Source organism: Petromyzon marinus, unplaced genomic scaffold, assembly GCF_048934315.1.
Source record: "Petromyzon marinus isolate PM22_M1 ecotype Great Lakes invasive population unplaced genomic scaffold, UKy_Petmar_22M1.pri1.0 PM_G_Scaffold_19, whole genome shotgun sequence".
In the NCBI taxonomy this organism is placed as follows: domain Eukaryota; kingdom Metazoa; phylum Chordata; class Hyperoartia; order Petromyzontiformes; family Petromyzontidae; genus Petromyzon; species Petromyzon marinus.
In genome coordinates, this window is record NW_027422750.1 from 2,044,573 (window position 1) to 2,063,988 (window position 19,416).

Here is a 19,416-nt window from a genome sequence, read left to right on the forward strand (position 1 = left end):
ACACGCTATGGGTTGGGCATGGTCTGTGTATTGAACACAGGTCTGTAGATTTAACACACGCTATGGATTGGACATGGTCTGTGGATTTAACACACGCTATGGGTTGATCATGGTCGGTGGATTGAACACAGGTCTGTGGATTTAACACACGCAATGGATTGGACATGGTCTGTGGATTTAACACACGCTATGGGTTGGGCATGGTCTGTGGATTTAACACACGCTAAGGGTTGTGCATGGTCTGTGGATTGAACACACTGCATGGGTTAACCATGGTCTGTGGATTGAACACACTTCATGGGTTGAGCATGGTCTGTGGTTTGAACACAGGCTGTAGGGTGGGTATGGTCTGTAGATGTAATATGCTTTGGGTTTAGCAGCGACTGTAAAAACACGATTTAAAACTATGTTTTATTCTACCAGGTAAGGCCTGCTGAGTTATATAGCTCTTTTTCAAAAGCCATCTGGACATAACTGATAGCTCAACGAAGCGGTGTATGTGGAAATTTATAGCACCCAAATACTAAAATTTAACACACATCTGGTTAACAAGTGGCATATGCTGCTGATAGGTTGACCAAGGCGACACCAGTAATTTGGTTGTTCTTGAAACCGTCTCCTATGTACTGGGTGAGGTTTAGCACTTGGCCAGTGCAGGACTTGCGCGGCTGGAAATCAGATTGTTCTGGAAAGAGTTGTTCCTCCAGTATAGGTGATTGCTGCTTCAAGATAAGTCTCTCAAAAAGTTTGAAGAGGTAGCAGAACAAGGACATTGGTCAGACGCTCTTAGGGTCAGATGGGTCTTTTCCTGGCTTTGGAAACGTGACAAGTCTTCCGTGTCTTGGGTATGAGCAAAGAAATTTAACATTCTCAAGAGCCAATCCCTTGTTTTTAGTGCAACATTCTTTAACTGTTCAGTGCAGATGTCCGAATGCCTGCTGCCTTGACAGTCTTTATACCCTTGATGGCTTCCAGTGCCAATAAAGACCGGTAAACTCTTTCCACTGCAGTTCATCCAGCATGAGCCTATGAGTCTTGCAAACATTAAAACTTTTCAACATATAACATTCACCATGTATATGCTTTCGGTAAAATGAAAACAAAAACTATTAAATAAATGAACTATTAACATTATCATGAAAACCAGCACTGTTCAATTACTCTGCATGACATTTTGCAAAGCACCAATGTTGTGGGTAACGGCTACAAATTGACAACTTTTATGACAAAGTTTATCTCACAAAATAATCAGGAAATAACATTTTAAAAACCATAATCAGTATAGATTATCACAATGTGATGTTATTTTGGAAATGGATAGTGTTATTTCGTAATTGCTTATGCCTATAAAGTAGAGAAAATGGCTATTATTCCCCACAAACTTTGTTACCAAAGCACATACTTTGCTTTTGAGGGGGGGGGGTCGACAATTTTCGGGAACCTTTTATATCAAATATTTACTCCCCAATTTCTTAACTCTTTAGACTTCTGCAAGCCTCTTATAATTTTGTTAGTGGAGAAATGGGCAAACGGCCCACCAGGCTTTCACAATAGCTGAGTATCTGTGTATGTATATGTAATGCTTCCACAGAGTACTTTTTCGCTCTTGTCTTGATAAATTGGCCGCAGACATGGCAAAATGCGTCTGCCGGATGCTTGCAGCCTCTTGATGCCATCTCAGAAAAATGCAGATATGTATCCACTTAGGCAGCTGGAACTAAACTGAACTGGTGGGCTTAAGGCCCCTGTATTTATACTATTTATATTACTGGAAAGTTCCAGAATGTTCTAGAAGTTACTACAAGTTTACTCAGCACTGAATCTATCTGGAATGTTCTGGAAAATAGGATAATTTCTAAATATCACTCTCCTGGTCACAAAAGCAAAGTTTGTGGGGAATAATAGCCATTTTCTGTACTTTTGAGGCATAAGCAATTAGGAAATAACACTCACTACCCAGGAACAAAAAAAATTGTGTTATTGCAGACCTTGAATCGTACGATGTACTAAAGTGTCCCCATACCCTGGACACCCTTGCAAGCACTATATTCCAGCTCGACTTCCCTGGCTTCCAACTGCCATGGGAACAACGGGGCAGCACATACCCGGACCCACACGAAGCACGCGAGTTGCAAACGCCCGATGCACAAGTTGCGAATCAGAGACTCTCCTGTGTGCAACTGCGGCTCCGAAATTAAAACCACGTAGCGCGTGAATTCGCACTGCCCCAAATATAAACGTGAGACTAGGCAATTTAATGGATGAATACGTTTACGGCAGAATCTTTAATAGTTGGCCTTGATTGACCATAAGGAAGGAGATTCAGATATAATATTGAAATAAGTAATATTAAAATTTGCAGTATCCCTAGAATTTTGGCCTAGCTGGTCCCATCCATCAGCCCCTCTAACCCTGGCCTGACCCACTGTCCAGGACGCCCTTGATGGCCACAGGGGCCTGGAACCACACGCAGTCGTTCTCGCATGGCTGGCCGAGGGCCGTGCCCAGCGGCTCCTCCAGGCTGTTGCTAAACGCGACGACGACCCTCCTCCCGCGGTTGGGCAGCTTGTAGTTGAGCTTGGGATTGAACCAGTCGACGCCGCAGTCCCTGTGCGCCCACAGCAGCAGTGTGGCCGAGGTGACAGGCAGAGCGCGCGGCTCGCCAAACACATTCTGCACGAAGAGTGAGTGAAACACGTGGCGGCTGTAGCGAGCGTGGCACAGTGAATCGCCGCTGCCTCCCAGCGCCAGCTCGTGGAAGTCCAGCTCGTAGAGCTCAAGCGGCGACATGGGGCTCGGCCCTAGCAGGATGAGGACCCGGGGCACGTGCGACAGGGAGAAGAGCGTCTCCAGGTGGCCGCTCAGCTCGCGCAGGGCCGTCAGCATGCGTGCTTCTTGCCTTAACCTGGGGGGCACCTCTGCCTGCAGGGAAGAGGGGAGGGAGGCGTTCACACCAGGACGAAAGCCACGGTCTTCAGCCACCAACAGAACTGCTGCCCTGAGATGCAATTGCGGATATTATAAACATCACGTCCAGCATTATTACGTTGTGTCCCACATCAATATATCCACCTCTACCATCACCGTCACCACAAACTAGAGGCCGACCGAAATTCGGTTTGGGCGCCGAAAGTTGGCAAATGGCCTCTTTCGGCATAGTTTTGGTTTCGGCCGAAAGTAAATTTTTAACTTTCGGTCTGGTTTCGTTTTCGGTCGGCCTCTACCACAAACATCGCAACAGTCACCTGTCACACCATACTATCACCACCACTATATCCGGCACATATTATCCATCATCACATTCACCTCCACCATCACATTTAACATCAGCAGCAACATCGACTATCACCCCATCCAACATTAAACTGCCACCTCGCCACCATCGCCACATGTACGAGTCCTTAAGAGATGCTGTAGTTCAGCGACTGTACTCCATGGGTACAGCATCATCTAACACGTGAAGGACACCAGCCATAATGATAAAATGTATCTTTACTTTTTATAATCTCACTAGCTTGACTACCTGGCTGCGCCCGGGACGCCCGGCCGTCTTTGTCTCCCCAGTGGCGATGTTCACACACCACACCAGTTACTCGTTTGAGTCGACCTAGGGGAGGCCCAGGACCGGTTCAAATAATCGTGGTGGCCGTGAGCGGGAATCGAACTCGGGTCGCCGGGTTTGTAGTGCGGCGCGCTAACTGCTACACTACAATGCGTTACTCTTCCACACACACACAGACACACACAGACACACAAACACAGACAACGCTAACCACTACACTACAATGCGTTACGCTTCCACATGCGTGGGTCACGTGACAGAACTGAAATCACAGCTCACTTGCCGTGCAAAAAATAAATGCATTATTGAGCTCCCCAACCCCCCTCCGAAAAATAAGAAAGTGTATTTTTATAATTTTTGCATGGTGTACAGTCTGGAAAGTACCCGCATGGCAAATTTCCAGTTTGTTGCATGTCGGGAAGTACGCTAAACATTTCGAACAGACACACAATCACAACTTTGCCTTTTATATATATGGAGATTTCTATTACTGTATAAACATCACCGAAATTATTAAAACCTTAATTTCATGTCGAATGTAGCCCGCTCGTGTCCACCCTTCGCGTCCACAGCCGCTCCGCCTCCACACACGACCCGGGGTCAGGTCTAAACCAATCGGTGACCTTGCGCCCACACACCGAAACCCAAATTGCTGAACCCTCAAAGCCTACACCCCTGCACACTCCACCCCTGCACACTCCACCCCTGCACACTCCACCCCTGAACACGCCACCCCTGCACACTCCACCCCTGAACACTCCACCCCTGCACACTCCACCCCTGAACACGCCACCCCTGCACACTCCACCCCTGAACACTCCACCCCTGCACACTCCACCCCTGAACACTCCACCCCTGCACACTCCACCCCTGAACACGCCACCCCTGCACACTCCACCCCTGAACACTCCACCCCTGCACTCTCCACCCCTGAACACTCCACCCAGCACACTCCACCCCTGCAGACTCCACCCCTGAACACTCCACCCCTGCACACTCCACCCCTGAATACTCCACCTCTGAACACGCCACCCCTGCAGACTCCACCCCTGAACACTCCACCCTGCAGACTCCACCCCTGAACACTCCACCCTGCACACTCCACCCCTGAACACTCCACCCCTGAACACGCCACCCCTGCAGACTCCACCCCTGAACACTCCACCCTGCAGACTCCACCCCTGAACACTCCACCCTGCACACTCCACCCCTGAACACTCCACCCTGCATACTCCACCCCTGCACGCTCCACCCCTGAACACTCCACCCCTGCACACTCCACCCCTGAACACTCCACCCCTGCACACTCCACCCCTGAACACTCCACCCCTGCACACTCCACCCCTGAACACTCCACCCCTGAACACTCCACCCTGCACATTCCACCCCTGAACACTCCACCCCTGAACACTCCACTCCTGAAAACTCCACCCCTGAACACTCCATCCTGCACACTCCACCCCTGAACACTCCACCCCTGAACACCCCACCCCTGCACACTCCACCCCTGAACACTCCACCCTGCACACTCCACCTCTGCAGACTCCACCCCTGCAGACTCCACCCCTGAACACTCCACCCCTGAACACTCCACCCCTGAACACTCCACCCCTGCAGACTCCACCCCTGAACACTCCACCCTGCACACTCCACCCCTGAACACTCCACCCTGAACACTCCACCCCTGAACACTCCACCCCTGAACACTCCACCCTGCACACTCCACCCCTGAACACTCCACCCCTGAACACTCCACCCCCACCTCACCACTCCCCTCACCAGGTGGCTGTGGAAGTGCAGCAGCTGCGGGTAGGGAAGCGGCAGCTGGCCGCGCTGGTACAGGGCGTGAGCGAAGATCTCCCAGACCAGGGCGCCAAGGCTCCGCTGGCTCACGGCGCCGCGCACCGTCACCTCGCAGCGCCGCGCCGACATCGCCGCCACTCTTCTCTCCTTCCTCCTCCTCTCCTTCCTCCTCCTCTCTCCTCTTCTTCCTCTTCTTCTCACTCCCCTCGCTCGCCCGGCTCCGCTGGCCCGTTAGTCGTCTCCCAGTTAATAAACTGAACAGTTCAAAACGGCGTCACGTGGCCTACCCACCGGAAAAGGGCACGACGGGAAGAAGGGGCGCGGCTTAGGTGAGGGGAGGGGTTTGGTGAGGGGTTTGGTGAGGGAGGGGTTTGGTGAGGGGTTTGGTGAGGGGAGGGTTTTGGTGAGGGAGGGGTTTGGTGAGGGGAGGGGTTGGTTAGGGGGGTTTGGTGAGGGGAGGGGTTTGGTGAGGGAGGGGTTTGGTGAGGGGAGGGGTTTGGTGAGGGGAGGGGTTGGTTATGGGGGTTTGAGGGGTTTGGTGAGGGGAGGGGTTTGGTGAGGGAGGGGTTTGGTGAGGGGAGGGGTTTGGTGAGGGGAGGGGTTTGGTGAGGGGAGGGGTTTGGTGAGGGGAGGGGTTGGTTAGGGGGGTTTGAGGGGTTTGGTGAGGGGAGGGGTTTGGTGAGGGGTTTGGTGAGGGGAGGGGTTGGTTGGGGGGTTTTAGGGGGGTGGTGAGGGGAGGGGTTGGTTGGGGGGGTTTGAGGGGGGTGGTGAGAGGCGTTGCGTGGAGAGGTAAGGGGGAATTTTTATTTAAAGCTTTCGTGACTGCAGTAATTCATATTCTTAGCTCTTTCGGTAAAGTCACGTTGAAGGGAAACAATAAAATAATAAAATATATACAAAACAATAAAAATTCTCACGACGTTTCGACCATAACACAAACGGTCATCATCAGGTGTGAAAAGCAATGGCAAGAAACATTTGAAAGAAGTGTCGGTATTTATTTATTTCTAAACGGGTGTTTTATTTCTTTTAAAAAAACCAAAAAACCGTTAGCATCACGGGCAGTGATTTGGCAGTTTATTTAGAAGGACAAGTCCATCTATGTTCTGAAAAGAGGAGGGGGAAGACGAAAAATTAATGTTTGCTGTCTGAAAGAGCTGAGAATAGGTTAGCGGGAGTTGAGGGGAGGGGTTGGTTGGGGGGGGTTGAGGGGGGTCGTCAATGTAAACATGAAGATTGATGAGGGGACTGACCATCGTTGAATAAGTGACTGGATGGAGTGCTGCATCAACCATAAACCTACTCTACATTGAATTATAACAAGCACAGCGAGGTAGGAACTGGGTGCCGCAGTGTTGAGATGTTAACTACCTCGCCTGGTATACAGGTCGTGGGTTCGATCCCAGTCCTGACACCTGGATATTTGGAGTTTGCATGTTCTCCCCGTGGTCACATGGATTTTTCTCCAGTACCTCCGGTTGTTCTCTCCACATTTAGAAACATGCATCGAGAGTATATAGCTCCTAGAAATTTCCACATGATAAGCCACTTCATTGGGCTATCATTTGTGGCCAGATCGCTTCTAAGAGCTGTATAGCTCAGTGGGCCTTGCCTGGTAAGCTAAAAATAATTTAGTTTCAGTTTGGGGGTGGCTCCCCACCCCAGACAGGTTCACATCACAAGTCCTGCCGAGTGCTCACCTTCTCCACCTTCTTCTCCAGGATCTCCTTGACCACCTTGCAGAGATTCTCAAACTTGGCCTTGGCCTCCTCCTGTCTCTTTTTCTCTTCCTCATCTTCCGGAAGCTCCATGCCCTCCTTGGTGACGGAGACGAGGGTCTTCCCGTCAAACTCCTTCAGCTGCTGCACGCAGTACTCATCGATGGGCTCCACCATGTACACCACCTCCAGGCCACGCTTGCGCACGCGCTCCACAAACGCAGAGTTGGCCACTTGCGCTTTTGACTCGCCTGCGAGCTAAATCGCGGTTCACAAATTAGCCTTCCGGCACCACGGCCTCGTCTAACGGTTTGGCAAATTCCCGCTCAAATGAGCATCGCGACAATGCTCATCTCCCGTTTACAGTCCCATTCCAAATTCCTTTGGCGAAGACTAATCTAAAGGAGAACCACTGTTAACAACCACAAAGTGGAATGCTATTTATAGACCGAGGGACGATTAACAGTCTGCAAAGCTTCACAATTAGATTACTTGTACAGTCTACACTTAAATTCAATACTTGGGCAACGTTCTTAGCCAGGAAGTGCTAGCAGGCTGTGTGAAGAGCAGCGTGTGTCGTGCAGCAGTGCGTGTGTGGTGCCATGGAGTGTGGTGTCGTGGCGCGTGTGGTGCTGTTGGCACGTGCGTGTCTGCCCGCACCGGTGATGTAGTAGATGTGCTTCTGGTTTTCTTTCATTCGAGACACGTAGTCCTTCAGCGAGCACATGTCCTCGCCCGACATGGACGTATGGTAGCGGAGCAGCTCCGCCAGCTTCTTCCGGTTCTGAGAGTCCTCGTGGATTCCCAGCTGTGGGGAATAACGATAAAAGGCAGAGCGACAGGGTCAGATTTCCCCCTGACGAACTGAACGACGGGAAAAGCACGAATCGCAAAATATTCAAATCCACACCGCTGCAGAAATTCGGCAAATGGTGAGAGCATCCACCTTGATGTTTTTGGAGAACTGCTCATAGAACTTCTTGTAGTTATCTTTGTCCTCGGCGAGCTCCGCGAACAGCTCCATGGACTTCTTGATGATGTTCTTGCGGATCACCTTGAGGATTTTGCCCTGCTGCAGCATCTCACGCGAGATGTTGAGGGGAAGGTCCTCGGAGTCCACCACTCCCTTCATGAAGTCTGCAAACGGTGAACATTCACGGCTTTAGTATTTATCACTGTAAAAACTCTAGAGAAACCATTGAATAGAAGTGCTTTAAGGGAGGAAAAAAATGACATTGTTTACGAGTTGCTCTCAAGCCTGCATGCATCCCCGCTTACTGGATTTAACACACGCTATGGGTTGGGTATTGTCTGTGGATTTAACACACGCTATGGGTTGGGTATGGTCTGTGGATTTTTACACACGCTATGGGTTGGGTATGGTCTGTGGATTTAACACACGCTGTGGGTTGGGTATGGTCTGTGGATTTAACACACGCTATGGGTTGGGTATGGTCTGTGGATTTCACACACGCTATGGGTTGGGCATGGTCGGCGGATTGAACACAGGTCGGTGGATTTAACACACGCTATGGATTGGACATGGTCTGTGGATTTAACACACGCTATGGTTTGGGTATGGTCTGTGGATTTAACACACGCTGTGGGTTGGGCATGGTCTGTAGATTTAACAAACGCTATGGGTTGGGCATGGTCTGTGGATTTAACAAACGCTATGGTTTGGGTATGGTCTGTGGATTTAACACATGCTATGGGTTGGGCATGGTCTGTGGATTGAACACAGGTCTGTAGATTTAACACGCTATGGATTGGACATGGTCTATAAATTTAACACACGCTATGGTTTGGGTATGGTCTGTGGATTTAACACAGGTCTGTAGATTTAACACACGCTATGGATTGGACATGGTCTGTGGATTTAACACACGCTATGGGTTGGGCATTGTCTGTGGATTGAACACAGGTCTGTAGATTTAACACACGCTATGGATTGGACATGGTCTGTGGATTTAACACACGCTATGGGTTGATCATGGTCGGTGGATTGAACACAGGTCTGTGGATTTAACACACGCAATGGATTGGACATGGACTGTGGATTTAACACACGCTATGGGTTGGGCATGGTCTGTGGATTTAACACACGCTAAGGGTTGTGCATGGTCTGTGGATTGAACACACTGCATGGGTTAACCATGGTCTGTGGATTGAACACACTGCATGGGTTAACCATGGTCTGTGGATTTTTACACACGCTATGGGTTGGGTATGGTCTGTGGATTTAACACACGCTGTGGGTTGGGTATGGTCTGTGGATTTAACACACGCTATGGGTTGGGTATGGTCTGTGGATTTAACACACGCTATGGGTTGGGCATGGTCGGCGGATTGAACACAGGTCGGTGGATTTAACACACGCTATGGATTGGACATGGTCTGTGGATTTAACACACGCTATGGTTTGGGTATGGTCTGTGGATTTAACTCACGCTGTGGGTTGGGCATGGTCTGTGGATTTAACAAACGCTATGGATTGGGCATGGTCTGTGGATTTAACAAACGCTATGGTTTGGGTATGGTCTGTTGATTTAACACACGCTATGGGTTGGGCATGGTCTGTGGATTTAACAAACGCTATGGTTTGGGTATGGTCTGTGGATTTAACACATGCTATGGGTTGGGCATGGTCTGTGGATTGAACACAGGTCTGTAGATTTAACACGCTATGGATTGGACATGGTCTGTGGATTTAACACACGCTATGGGTTGATCATGGTCGGTGGATTGAACACAGGTCTGTGGATTTAACACACGCAATGGATTGGACATGGACTGTGGATTTAACACACGCTATGGGTTGGGCATGGTCTGTGGATTTAACACACGCTAAGGGTTGTGCATGGTCTGTGGATTGAACACACTGCATGGGTTAACCATGGTCTGTGGATTGAACACACTGCATGGGTTAACCATGGTCTGTGGATTTTTACACACGCTATGGGTTGGGTATGGTCTGTGGATTTAACACACGCTGTGGGTTGGGTATGGTCTGTGGATTTAACACACGCTATGGGTTGGGTATGGTCTGTGGATTTAACACACGCTATGGGTTGGGCATGGTCGGCGGATTGAACACAGGTCGGTGGATTTAACACACGCTATGGATTGGACATGGTCTGTGGATTTAACACACGCTATGGTTTGGGTATGGTCTGTGGATTTAACTCACGCTGTGGGTTGGGCATGGTCTGTGGATTTAACAAACGCTATGGATTGGGCATGGTCTGTGGATTTAACAAACGCTATGGTTTGGGTATGGTCTGTTGATTTAACACACGCTATGGGTTGGGCATGGTCTGTGGATTTAACAAACGCTATGGTTTGGGTATGGTCTGTGGATTTAACACATGCTATGGGTTGGGCATGGTCTGTGGATTGAACACAGGTCTGTAGATTTAACACGCTATGGATTGGACATGGTCTATAAATTTAACACACGCTATGGTTTGGGTATGGTCTGTGGATTTAACACAGGTCTGTAGATTTAACACACGCTATGGATTGGACATGGTCTGTGGATTTAACACACGCTATGGGTTGGGCATGGTCTGTGGATTGAACACAGGTCTGTAGATTTAACACACGCTATGGATTGGACATGGTCTATGGATTTAACACACGATATGGGTTGATCATGGTCGGTGGATTGAACACAGGTCTGTGGATTTAACACACGCAATGGATTGGACATGGTCTGTGGATTTAACACACGCTATGGGTTGGGCATGGTTTGTGGATTGAACACAGGTCTGTAGATTTAACACACGCTATGGATTGGACATGGTCTATGGATTTAACACACGATATGGGTTGATCATGGTCGGTGGATTGAACACAGGTCTGTGGATTTAACACACGCAATGGATTGGACATGGTCTGTGGATTTAACACACGCTATGGGTTGGGCATGGTCTGTGGATTTAACACACGCTAAGGGTTGTGCATGGTCTGTGGATTGAACACACTGCATGGGTTAACCATGGTCTGTGGTTTGAACACAGGCTGTAGGGTGGGTATGGTCTGTAGATGTAATATGTTTGGGTTTAGCAGCGACTGTAAAAACACGATTTAAAACTATGTTTTATTCTACCAGGTAAGGCCTGCTGAGTTATATAGCTCTTTTTCAAAAGCTATCTGGACATAACTGATAGCTCAACGAAGCGGTGTATGTGGAAATTTATAGCACCCAAATACTAAAATTTAACACACACCAGGGATTGAGTATGGTCTGTGGATTTAACACATGCTATGGGTTGGGCATGGTCTGTGGATTGAACACAGGTCTGTAGATTTAACACGCTATGGATTGGACATGGTCTATAAATTTAACACACGCTATGGTTTGGGTGTGGTCTGTGGATTTAACACAGGTCTGTAGATTTAACACACGCTATGGATTGGACATGGTCTGTGGATTTAACACACGCTATGGGTTGGGCATGGTCTGTGGATTGAACACAGGTCTGTAGATTTAACACACGCTATGGATTGGACATGGTCTGTGGATTTAACACACGCTATGGGTTGATCATGGTCAGTGGATTGAACACAGGTCTGTGGATTTAACACAAGCAATGGATTGGACATGGTCTGTAGATTTAACACACGCTTTGGGTTGGGCATGGTCTGTGGATTTAACACACGCTAAGGGTTGTGCATGGTCTGTGGATTGAACACACTGCATGGGTTAACCATGGTCTGTGGATTGAACACACTTTATGGGTTGAGCATGGTCTGTGGTTTGAACACAGGCTGTAGGGTGGGTATGGTCTGTAGATGTAATATGCTATGGGTTTAGCAGCGACTGTAAAAACACGATTTAAAACTATGTTTTATTCTACCAGGTAAGGCCTGCTGAGTTATATAGCTCTTTTTCAAAAGCCATCTGGACATAACTGATAGCTCAACGAAGCGGTGTATGTGGAAATTTATAGCACCCAAATACTAAAATTTAACACACACCAGGGATTGAGTATGGTCTGTAGATTTAACACACGCTATGGGTTGGGCATGGTCGGTGGATTTAACACACGCTATGGGTTGGGCATGGTCTGTGAATTTAACACACGTTATGGGTTGGGCATGGTCTGTGGATTTAACACACGCTATGGGTTGGGTATGGTCTGTGGATTTTTACACACGCTATGGGTTGGGTATGGCCTGTGGATTTAACACACGCTGTGGGTTGGTTATGGTCTGTGGATTTAACACACGCTATGGGTTGGGTATGGTCTGTGGATTTAACACACGCTATGGGTTAGGCATGGTCTGTGGATTTAACACACGCTATGGTTTGGGTATGGTCTGTGGATTTAACACACGCTGTGGGTTGGGCATGGTCTGTGGATTTAACAAACGCTATGGGTTGGGCATGGTCTGTGGATTTAACAAACGCTATGGTTTGGGTATGGTCTGTTGGTTTAACACACGCTATGGGTTGGGCATGGTCTGTGGATTTAACAAACGCTATGGTTTGGGAATGGTCTGTGGATTTAACACACGCTATGGGTTGGGCATGGTCTGTGGATTTAACAAACGCTATGGTTTGGGTATGGTCTGTGGATTTAACACATGCTATGGGTTGGGCCTGGTCTGTGGATTGAACACAGGTCTGTAGATTTAACACGTTATGGATTGGACATGGTCTATAAATTTAACACACGCTATGGTTTGGGTATGGTCTGTGGATTTAACACACGCTATGGGTGGGGTATGGTCTGTGGATTTTTACACACGCTATGGGTTGGGTATGGCCTGTGGATTTAACACACGCTGTGGGTTGGTTATGGTCTGTGGATTTAACACACGCTATGGGTTGGGTATGGTCTGTGGATTTAACACACGCTATGGGTTGGGCATGGTCTGTGGATTTAACACACGCTATGGTTTGGGTATGGTCTGTGGATTTAACACACGCTGTGGGTTGGGCATGGTCTGTGGATTTAACAAACGCTATGGGTTGGGCATGGTCTGTGGATTTAACAAACGCTATGGTTTGGGTATGGTCTGTGGATTTAACACACGCTATGGGTTGGGCATGGTCTGTGGATTTAACAAACGCTATGGTTTGGGTATGGTCTGTGGATTTAACACATGCTATGGGTTGGGCATGGTCTGTGGATTGAACACAGGTCTGTAGATTTAACACGTTATGGATTGGACATGGTCTATAAATTTAACACACGCTATGGTTTGGGTATGGTCTGTGGATTTAACACAGGTCTGTAGATTTAACACACGCTATGGATTGGACATGGTCTGTGGATTTAACACACGCTATGGGTTGGGCATGGTCTGTGGATTGAACACAGGTCTGTAGATTTAACACACGCTATGGATTGGACATGGTCTGTGGATTTAACACACGCTATGGGTTGATCATGGTCGGTGGATTGAACACAGGTCTGTGGATTTAACACACGCAATGGATTGGACATGGTCTGTGGATTTAACACACGCTATGGGTTGGGCATGGTCTGTGGATTTAACACACGCTAAGGGTTGTGCATGGTCTGTGGATTGAACACACTGCATGGGTTAACCATGGTCTGTGGATTGAACACACTTCATGGGTTGAGCATGGTCTGTGGTTTGAACACAGGCTGTAGGGTGGGTATGGTCTGTAGATGTAATATGCTTTGGGTTTAGCAGCGACTGTAAAAACACGATTTAAAACTATGTTTTATTCTACCAGGTAAGGCCTGCTGAGTTATATAGCTCTTTTTCAAAAGCCATCTGGACATAACTGATAGCTCAACGAAGCGGTGTATGTGGAAATTTATAGCACCCAAATACTAAAATTTAACACACACCAGGGATTGAGTATGGTCTGTGGATTTAACACACGCTATGGGTTGGGCATGGTCTGTGGATTTAACACACGCTATGGGTTGGGCATGGTCTGTGAATTTAACACACGTTATGGGTTGGGCATGGTCTGTGGATTTAACACACGCTATGGGTTGGGTATGGTCTGTGGATTTTTACACATGCTATGGGTTGGGTATGGTCTGTGGATTAAACACACGCTATGGGTTGGATATGGTCTGTGGATTTAACACACGCTATGGGTTGGGCATGGTCGGCGGATTGAACACAGGTCGGTGGATTTAACACACGCTATGGATTGGACATGGTCTGTGGATTTAACAAACGCTATGGTTTGGGTATGGTCTGTTGATTTAACACACGCTATGGGTTGGGCATGGTCTGTGGATTTAACACACGCTAAGGGTTGTGCATGGTCTGTGGATTGAACACACTGCATGGGTTAACCATGGTCTGTGGATTGAACACACTTTATGGGTTGAGCATGGACTGTGGTTTGAACACAGGCTGTAGGGTGGGTATGGTCTGTAGATGTAATATGCTATGGGTTTAGCAGCGACTGTAAAAACACGATTTAAAACTATGTTTTATTCTACCAGGTAAGGCCTGCTGAGTTATATAGCTCTTTTTCAAAAGCCATCTGGACATAACTGATAGCTCAACGAAGCGGTGTATGTGGAAATTTATAGCACCCAAATACTAAAATTTAACACACACCAGGGATTGAGTATGGTCTGTTGATTTAACACACGCTATGGGTTGGGCATGGTCGGTGGATTTAACACACGCTATGGGTTGGGCATGGTCTGTGAATTTAACACACGTTATGGGTTGGGCATGGTCTGTGGATTTAACACACGCTATGGGTTGGGTATGGTCTGTGGATTTTTACACACGCTATGGGTTGGGTATGGCCTGTGGATTTAACACACGCTGTGGGTTGGGTATGGTCTGTGGATTTAACACACGCTATGGGTTGGGTATGGTCTGTGGATTTAACACACGCTATGGGTTGGGCATGGTCTGTGGATTTAACACACGCTATGGGTTGGGCATGGTCTGTGGATTTAACACACGCTATGGTTTGGGTATGGTCTGTGGATTTAACACACGCTGTGGGTTGGGCATGGTCTGTGGATTTAACAAACGCTATGGGTTGGGCATGGTCTGTGGATTTAACAAACGCTATGGTTTGGATATGGTCTGTTGATTTAACACACGCTATGGGTTGGGCATGGTCTGTGGATTTAACAAACGCTATGGTTTGGGTATGGTCTGTGGATTTACCACACGCTATGGGTTGATCATGGTCGGTGGATTGAACACAGGTCTGTGGATTTAACACACGCAATGGATTGGACATGGTCTGTGGATTTAACACACGCTATGGGTTGGGCATGGTCTGTGGATTTAACACACGCTAAGGGTTGTGCATGGTCTGTGGATTGAACACACTGCATGGGTTAACCATGGTCTGTGGATTGAACACACTTCATGGGTTGAGCATGGTCTGTGGTTTGAACACAGGCTGTAGGGTGGGTATGGTCTGTAGATGTAATATGCTTTGGGTTTAGCAGCGATTGTAAAAACACGATTTAAAACTGTTTTATTCTACCAGGTAAGGCCTGCTGAGTTATATAGCTCTTTTTCAAAAGCCATCTGGACATAACTGATAGCTCAACGAAGCGGTGTATGTGGAAATTTATAGCACCCAAATACTAAAATTTAACACACACCAGGGATTGAGTATGGTCTGTGGATTTAACACACGCTATGGGTTGGGCATGGTCTGTGGATTTAACACACGCTATGGGTTGGGCATGGTCTGTGAATTTAACACACGTTATGGGTTGGGCATGGTCTGTGGATTTAACACACGCTATGGGTTGGGTATGGTCTGTGGATTTTTACACACGCTATGGGTTGGGTATGGTCTGTGGATTTAACACACGCTGTGGGTTGGGTATGGTCTGTGGATTAAACACACGCTATGGGTTGGATATGGTCTGTGGATTTAACACACGCTATGGGTTGGGCATGGTCGGCGGATTGAACACAGGTCGGTGGATTTAACACACGCTATGGATTGGACATGGTCTGTGGATTTAACAAACGCTATGGTTTGGGTATGGTCTGTTGATTTAACACACGCTATGGGTTGGGCATGGTCTGTGGATTTAACAAACGCTATGGTTTGGGTATGGTCTGTGGATTTAACACACGCTATGGGTTGGGCATGGTCTGTGGATTTAACAAACGCTATGGTTTGGGTATGGTCTGTGGATTTAACACATGCTATGGGTTGGGCATGGTCTGTGGATTGAACACAGGTCTGTAGATTTAACACGCTATGGATTGGACATGGTCTATAAATTTAACACACGCTATGGTTTGGGTATGGTCTGTGGATTTAACACAGGTCTGTAGATTTAACACACGCTATGGATTGGACATGGTCTGTGGATTTAACACACGCTATGGGTTGGGCATGGTCTGTGGATTGAACACAGGTCTGTAGATTTAACACACGCTATGGATTGGACATGGTCTGTGGATTTAACACACGCTATGTGTTGGGCATGGTCTGTGGATTTAACACACGCTAAGGGTTGTGCATGGTCTGTGGATTGAACACACTGCATGGGTTAACCATGGTCTGTGGATTGAACACACTTTATGGGTTGAGCATGGTCTGTGGTTTGAACACAGGCTGTAGGGTGGGTATGGTCTGTAGATGTAATATGCTATGGGTTTAGCAGCGACTGTAAAAACACGATTTAAAACTATGTTTTATTCTACCAGGTAAGGCCTGCTGAGTTATATAGCTCTTTTTCAAAAGCCATCTGGACATAACTGATAGCTCAACGAAGCGGTGTATGTGGAAATTTATAGCACCCAAATACTAAAATTTAACACACACCAGGGATTGAGTATGGTCTGTAGATTTAACACACGCTATGGGTTGGGCATGGTCTGTGGATTTAACACACGCTATGGGTTGGGTATGGTCTGTGGATTTTTACACACGCTATGGGTTGGGTATGGCCTGTGGATTTAACACACGCTGTGGGTTGGGTATGGTCTGTGGATTTAACACACGCTATGGGTTGGGTATGGTCTGTGGATTTAACACACGCTATGGGTTGGGCATGGTCTGTGGATTTAACACACGCTATGGTTTGGGTATGGTCTGTGGATTTAACACACGCTGTGGGTTGGGCATGGTCTGTGGATTTAACAAACGCTATGGGTTGGGCATGGTCTGTGGATTTAACAAACGCTATGGTTTGGGTATGGTCTGTTGATTTAACACACGCTATGGGTTGGGCATGGTCTGTGGATTTAACAAACGCTATGGTTTGGGTATGGTCTGTGGATTTAACACACGTTATGGGTTGGGCATGGTCTGTGGATTTAACAAACGCTATGGTTTGGGTATGGTCTGTGGATTTAACACATGCTATGGGTTGGGCATGGTCTGTGGATTGAACACAGGTCTGTAGATTTAGCACATTATGGATTGGACATGGTCTATAAATTTAACACACGCTATGGTTTGGGTATGGTCTGTGGATTTAACACAGGTCTGTAGATTTAACACACTCTATGGATTGGACATGGTCTGTGGATTAAACACACGCTATGGGTTGGGCATGGTCTGTGGATTGAACACAGGTCTGTAGATTTAACACACGCTATGGATTGGACATGGTCTGTGGATTTAACACACGCTATGGGTTGATCATGGTCGGTGGATTGAACACAGGTCTGTGGATTTAACACACGCAATGGATTGGACATGGTCTGTGGATTTAACACACGCTATGGGTTGGGCATGGTCTGTGGATTTAACACACGCTAAGGGTTGTGCATGGTCTGTGGATTGAACACACTGCATGGGTTAACCATGGTCTGTGGATTGAACACACTTCATGGGTTGAGCATGGTCTGTGGTTTGAACACAGGCTGTAGGGTGGGTATGGTCTGTAGATGTAATATGCTTTGGGTTTAGCAGCGACTGTAAAAACACGATTTAAAACTGTTTTATTCTACCAGGTAAGGCCTGCTGAGTTATATAGCTCTTTTTCAAAAGCCATCTGGACATAACTGATAGCTCAACGAAGCGGTGTATGTGGAAATTTATAGCACCCAAATACTAAAATTTAACACACACCAGGGATTGAGTATGGTCTGTGGATTTAACACACGCTATGGGTTGGGCATGGTCTGTGGATTTAACACACGCTATGGGTTGGGCATGGTCTGTGAATTTAACACACGTTATGGGTTGGGCATGGTCTGTGGATTTAACACACGCTATGGGTTGGGTATGGTCTGTGGATTTTTACACACGCTATGGGTTGGGTATGGTCTGTGGATTCAACACACGCTGTGGGTTGGGTATGGTCTGTGGATTAAACACACGCTATGGGTTGGATATGGTCTGTGGATTTAACACACGCTATGGGTTGGGCATGGTCGGCGGATTGAACACAGGTCGGTGGATTTAACACACGCTATGGATTGGACATGGTCTGTGGATTTAACAAACGCTATGGTTTGGGTATGGTCTGTTGATTTAACACACGCTATGGGTTGGGCATGGTCTGTGGATTTAACAAACGCTATGGTTTGGGTATGGTCTGTGGATTTAACACACGCTATGGGTTGGGCATGGTCTGTGGATTTAACAAACGCTATGGTTTGGGTATGGTCTGTGGATTTAACACATGCTATGGGTTGGGCATGGTCTGTGGATTGAACACAGGTCTGTAGATTTGACACGCTATGGATTGGACATGGTCTATAAATTTAACACACGCTATGGTTTGGGTATGGTCTGTGGATTTAACACAGGTCTGTAGATTTAACACACGCTATGGATTGGACATGGTCTGTGGATTTAACACACGCTATGGGTTGGGCATGGTCTGTGGATTGAACACAGGTCTGTAGATTTAACACACGCTATGGATTGGACATGGTCTGTGGATTTAACACACGCTATGGGTTGATCATGGTCGGTGGATTGAACACAGGTCTGTGGATTTAACACACGCAATGGATTGGACATGGTCTGTGGATTTAACACACGCTATGGGTTGGGCATGGTCTGTGGGTTTAACACACGCTATGGGTTGGGTATGGTCTGTGGATTTTTACACACGCTATGGGTTGGGTATGGCCTGTGGATTTAACACACGCTGTGGGTTGGTTATGGTCTGTGGATTTAACACACGCTATGGGTTGGGTATGGTCTGTGGATTTAACACACGCTATGGGTTGGGCATGGTCTGTGGATTTAACACACGCTATGGTTTGGGTATGGTCTGTGGATTTAACACACGCTGTGGGTTGGGCATGGTCTGTGGATTTAACACACGCTATGGGTTGGGCATGGTCTGTGAATTTAACACACGTTATGGGTTGGGCATGGTCTGTGGATTTAACACACGCTATGGGTTGGGTATGGTCTGTGGATTT

At 47.5% G+C, this 19,416-nt stretch overlaps 2 protein-coding genes across 2 annotated transcripts; both read right to left on the minus strand.

Annotated features, from left to right (window-relative positions):
* Positions 1-494: 494 nt before the first annotated feature.
* LOC142912107 (MAD2L1-binding protein-like) lies at positions 495-5,713 on the minus strand. Its single transcript, XM_076060420.1, has 2 exons — positions 5,342-5,713; positions 495-2,922 (listed from the first exon to the last, which is right to left on the minus strand). The coding sequence occupies exons 1-2, from the start codon at positions 5,492-5,494 to the stop codon at positions 2,407-2,409; spliced, it is 669 nt and encodes a 222-aa protein (XP_075916535.1). The 5' UTR covers positions 5,495-5,713; the 3' UTR covers positions 495-2,406.
* A 968-nt stretch (positions 5,714-6,681) lies between these two features.
* LOC116937253 (heat shock protein HSP 90-alpha-like) lies at positions 6,682-8,230 on the minus strand. The gene is made up of 3 exons (XM_032944325.2): positions 8,030-8,230; positions 7,744-7,891; positions 6,682-7,334 (listed from the first exon to the last, which is right to left on the minus strand). Exons 1-3 carry the CDS (start codon positions 8,213-8,215, stop codon positions 7,042-7,044), a joined length of 627 nt encoding a protein of 208 aa, XP_032800216.1. The 5' UTR covers positions 8,216-8,230; the 3' UTR covers positions 6,682-7,041.
* Between the last annotated feature and the right edge of the window lie 11,186 nt (positions 8,231-19,416).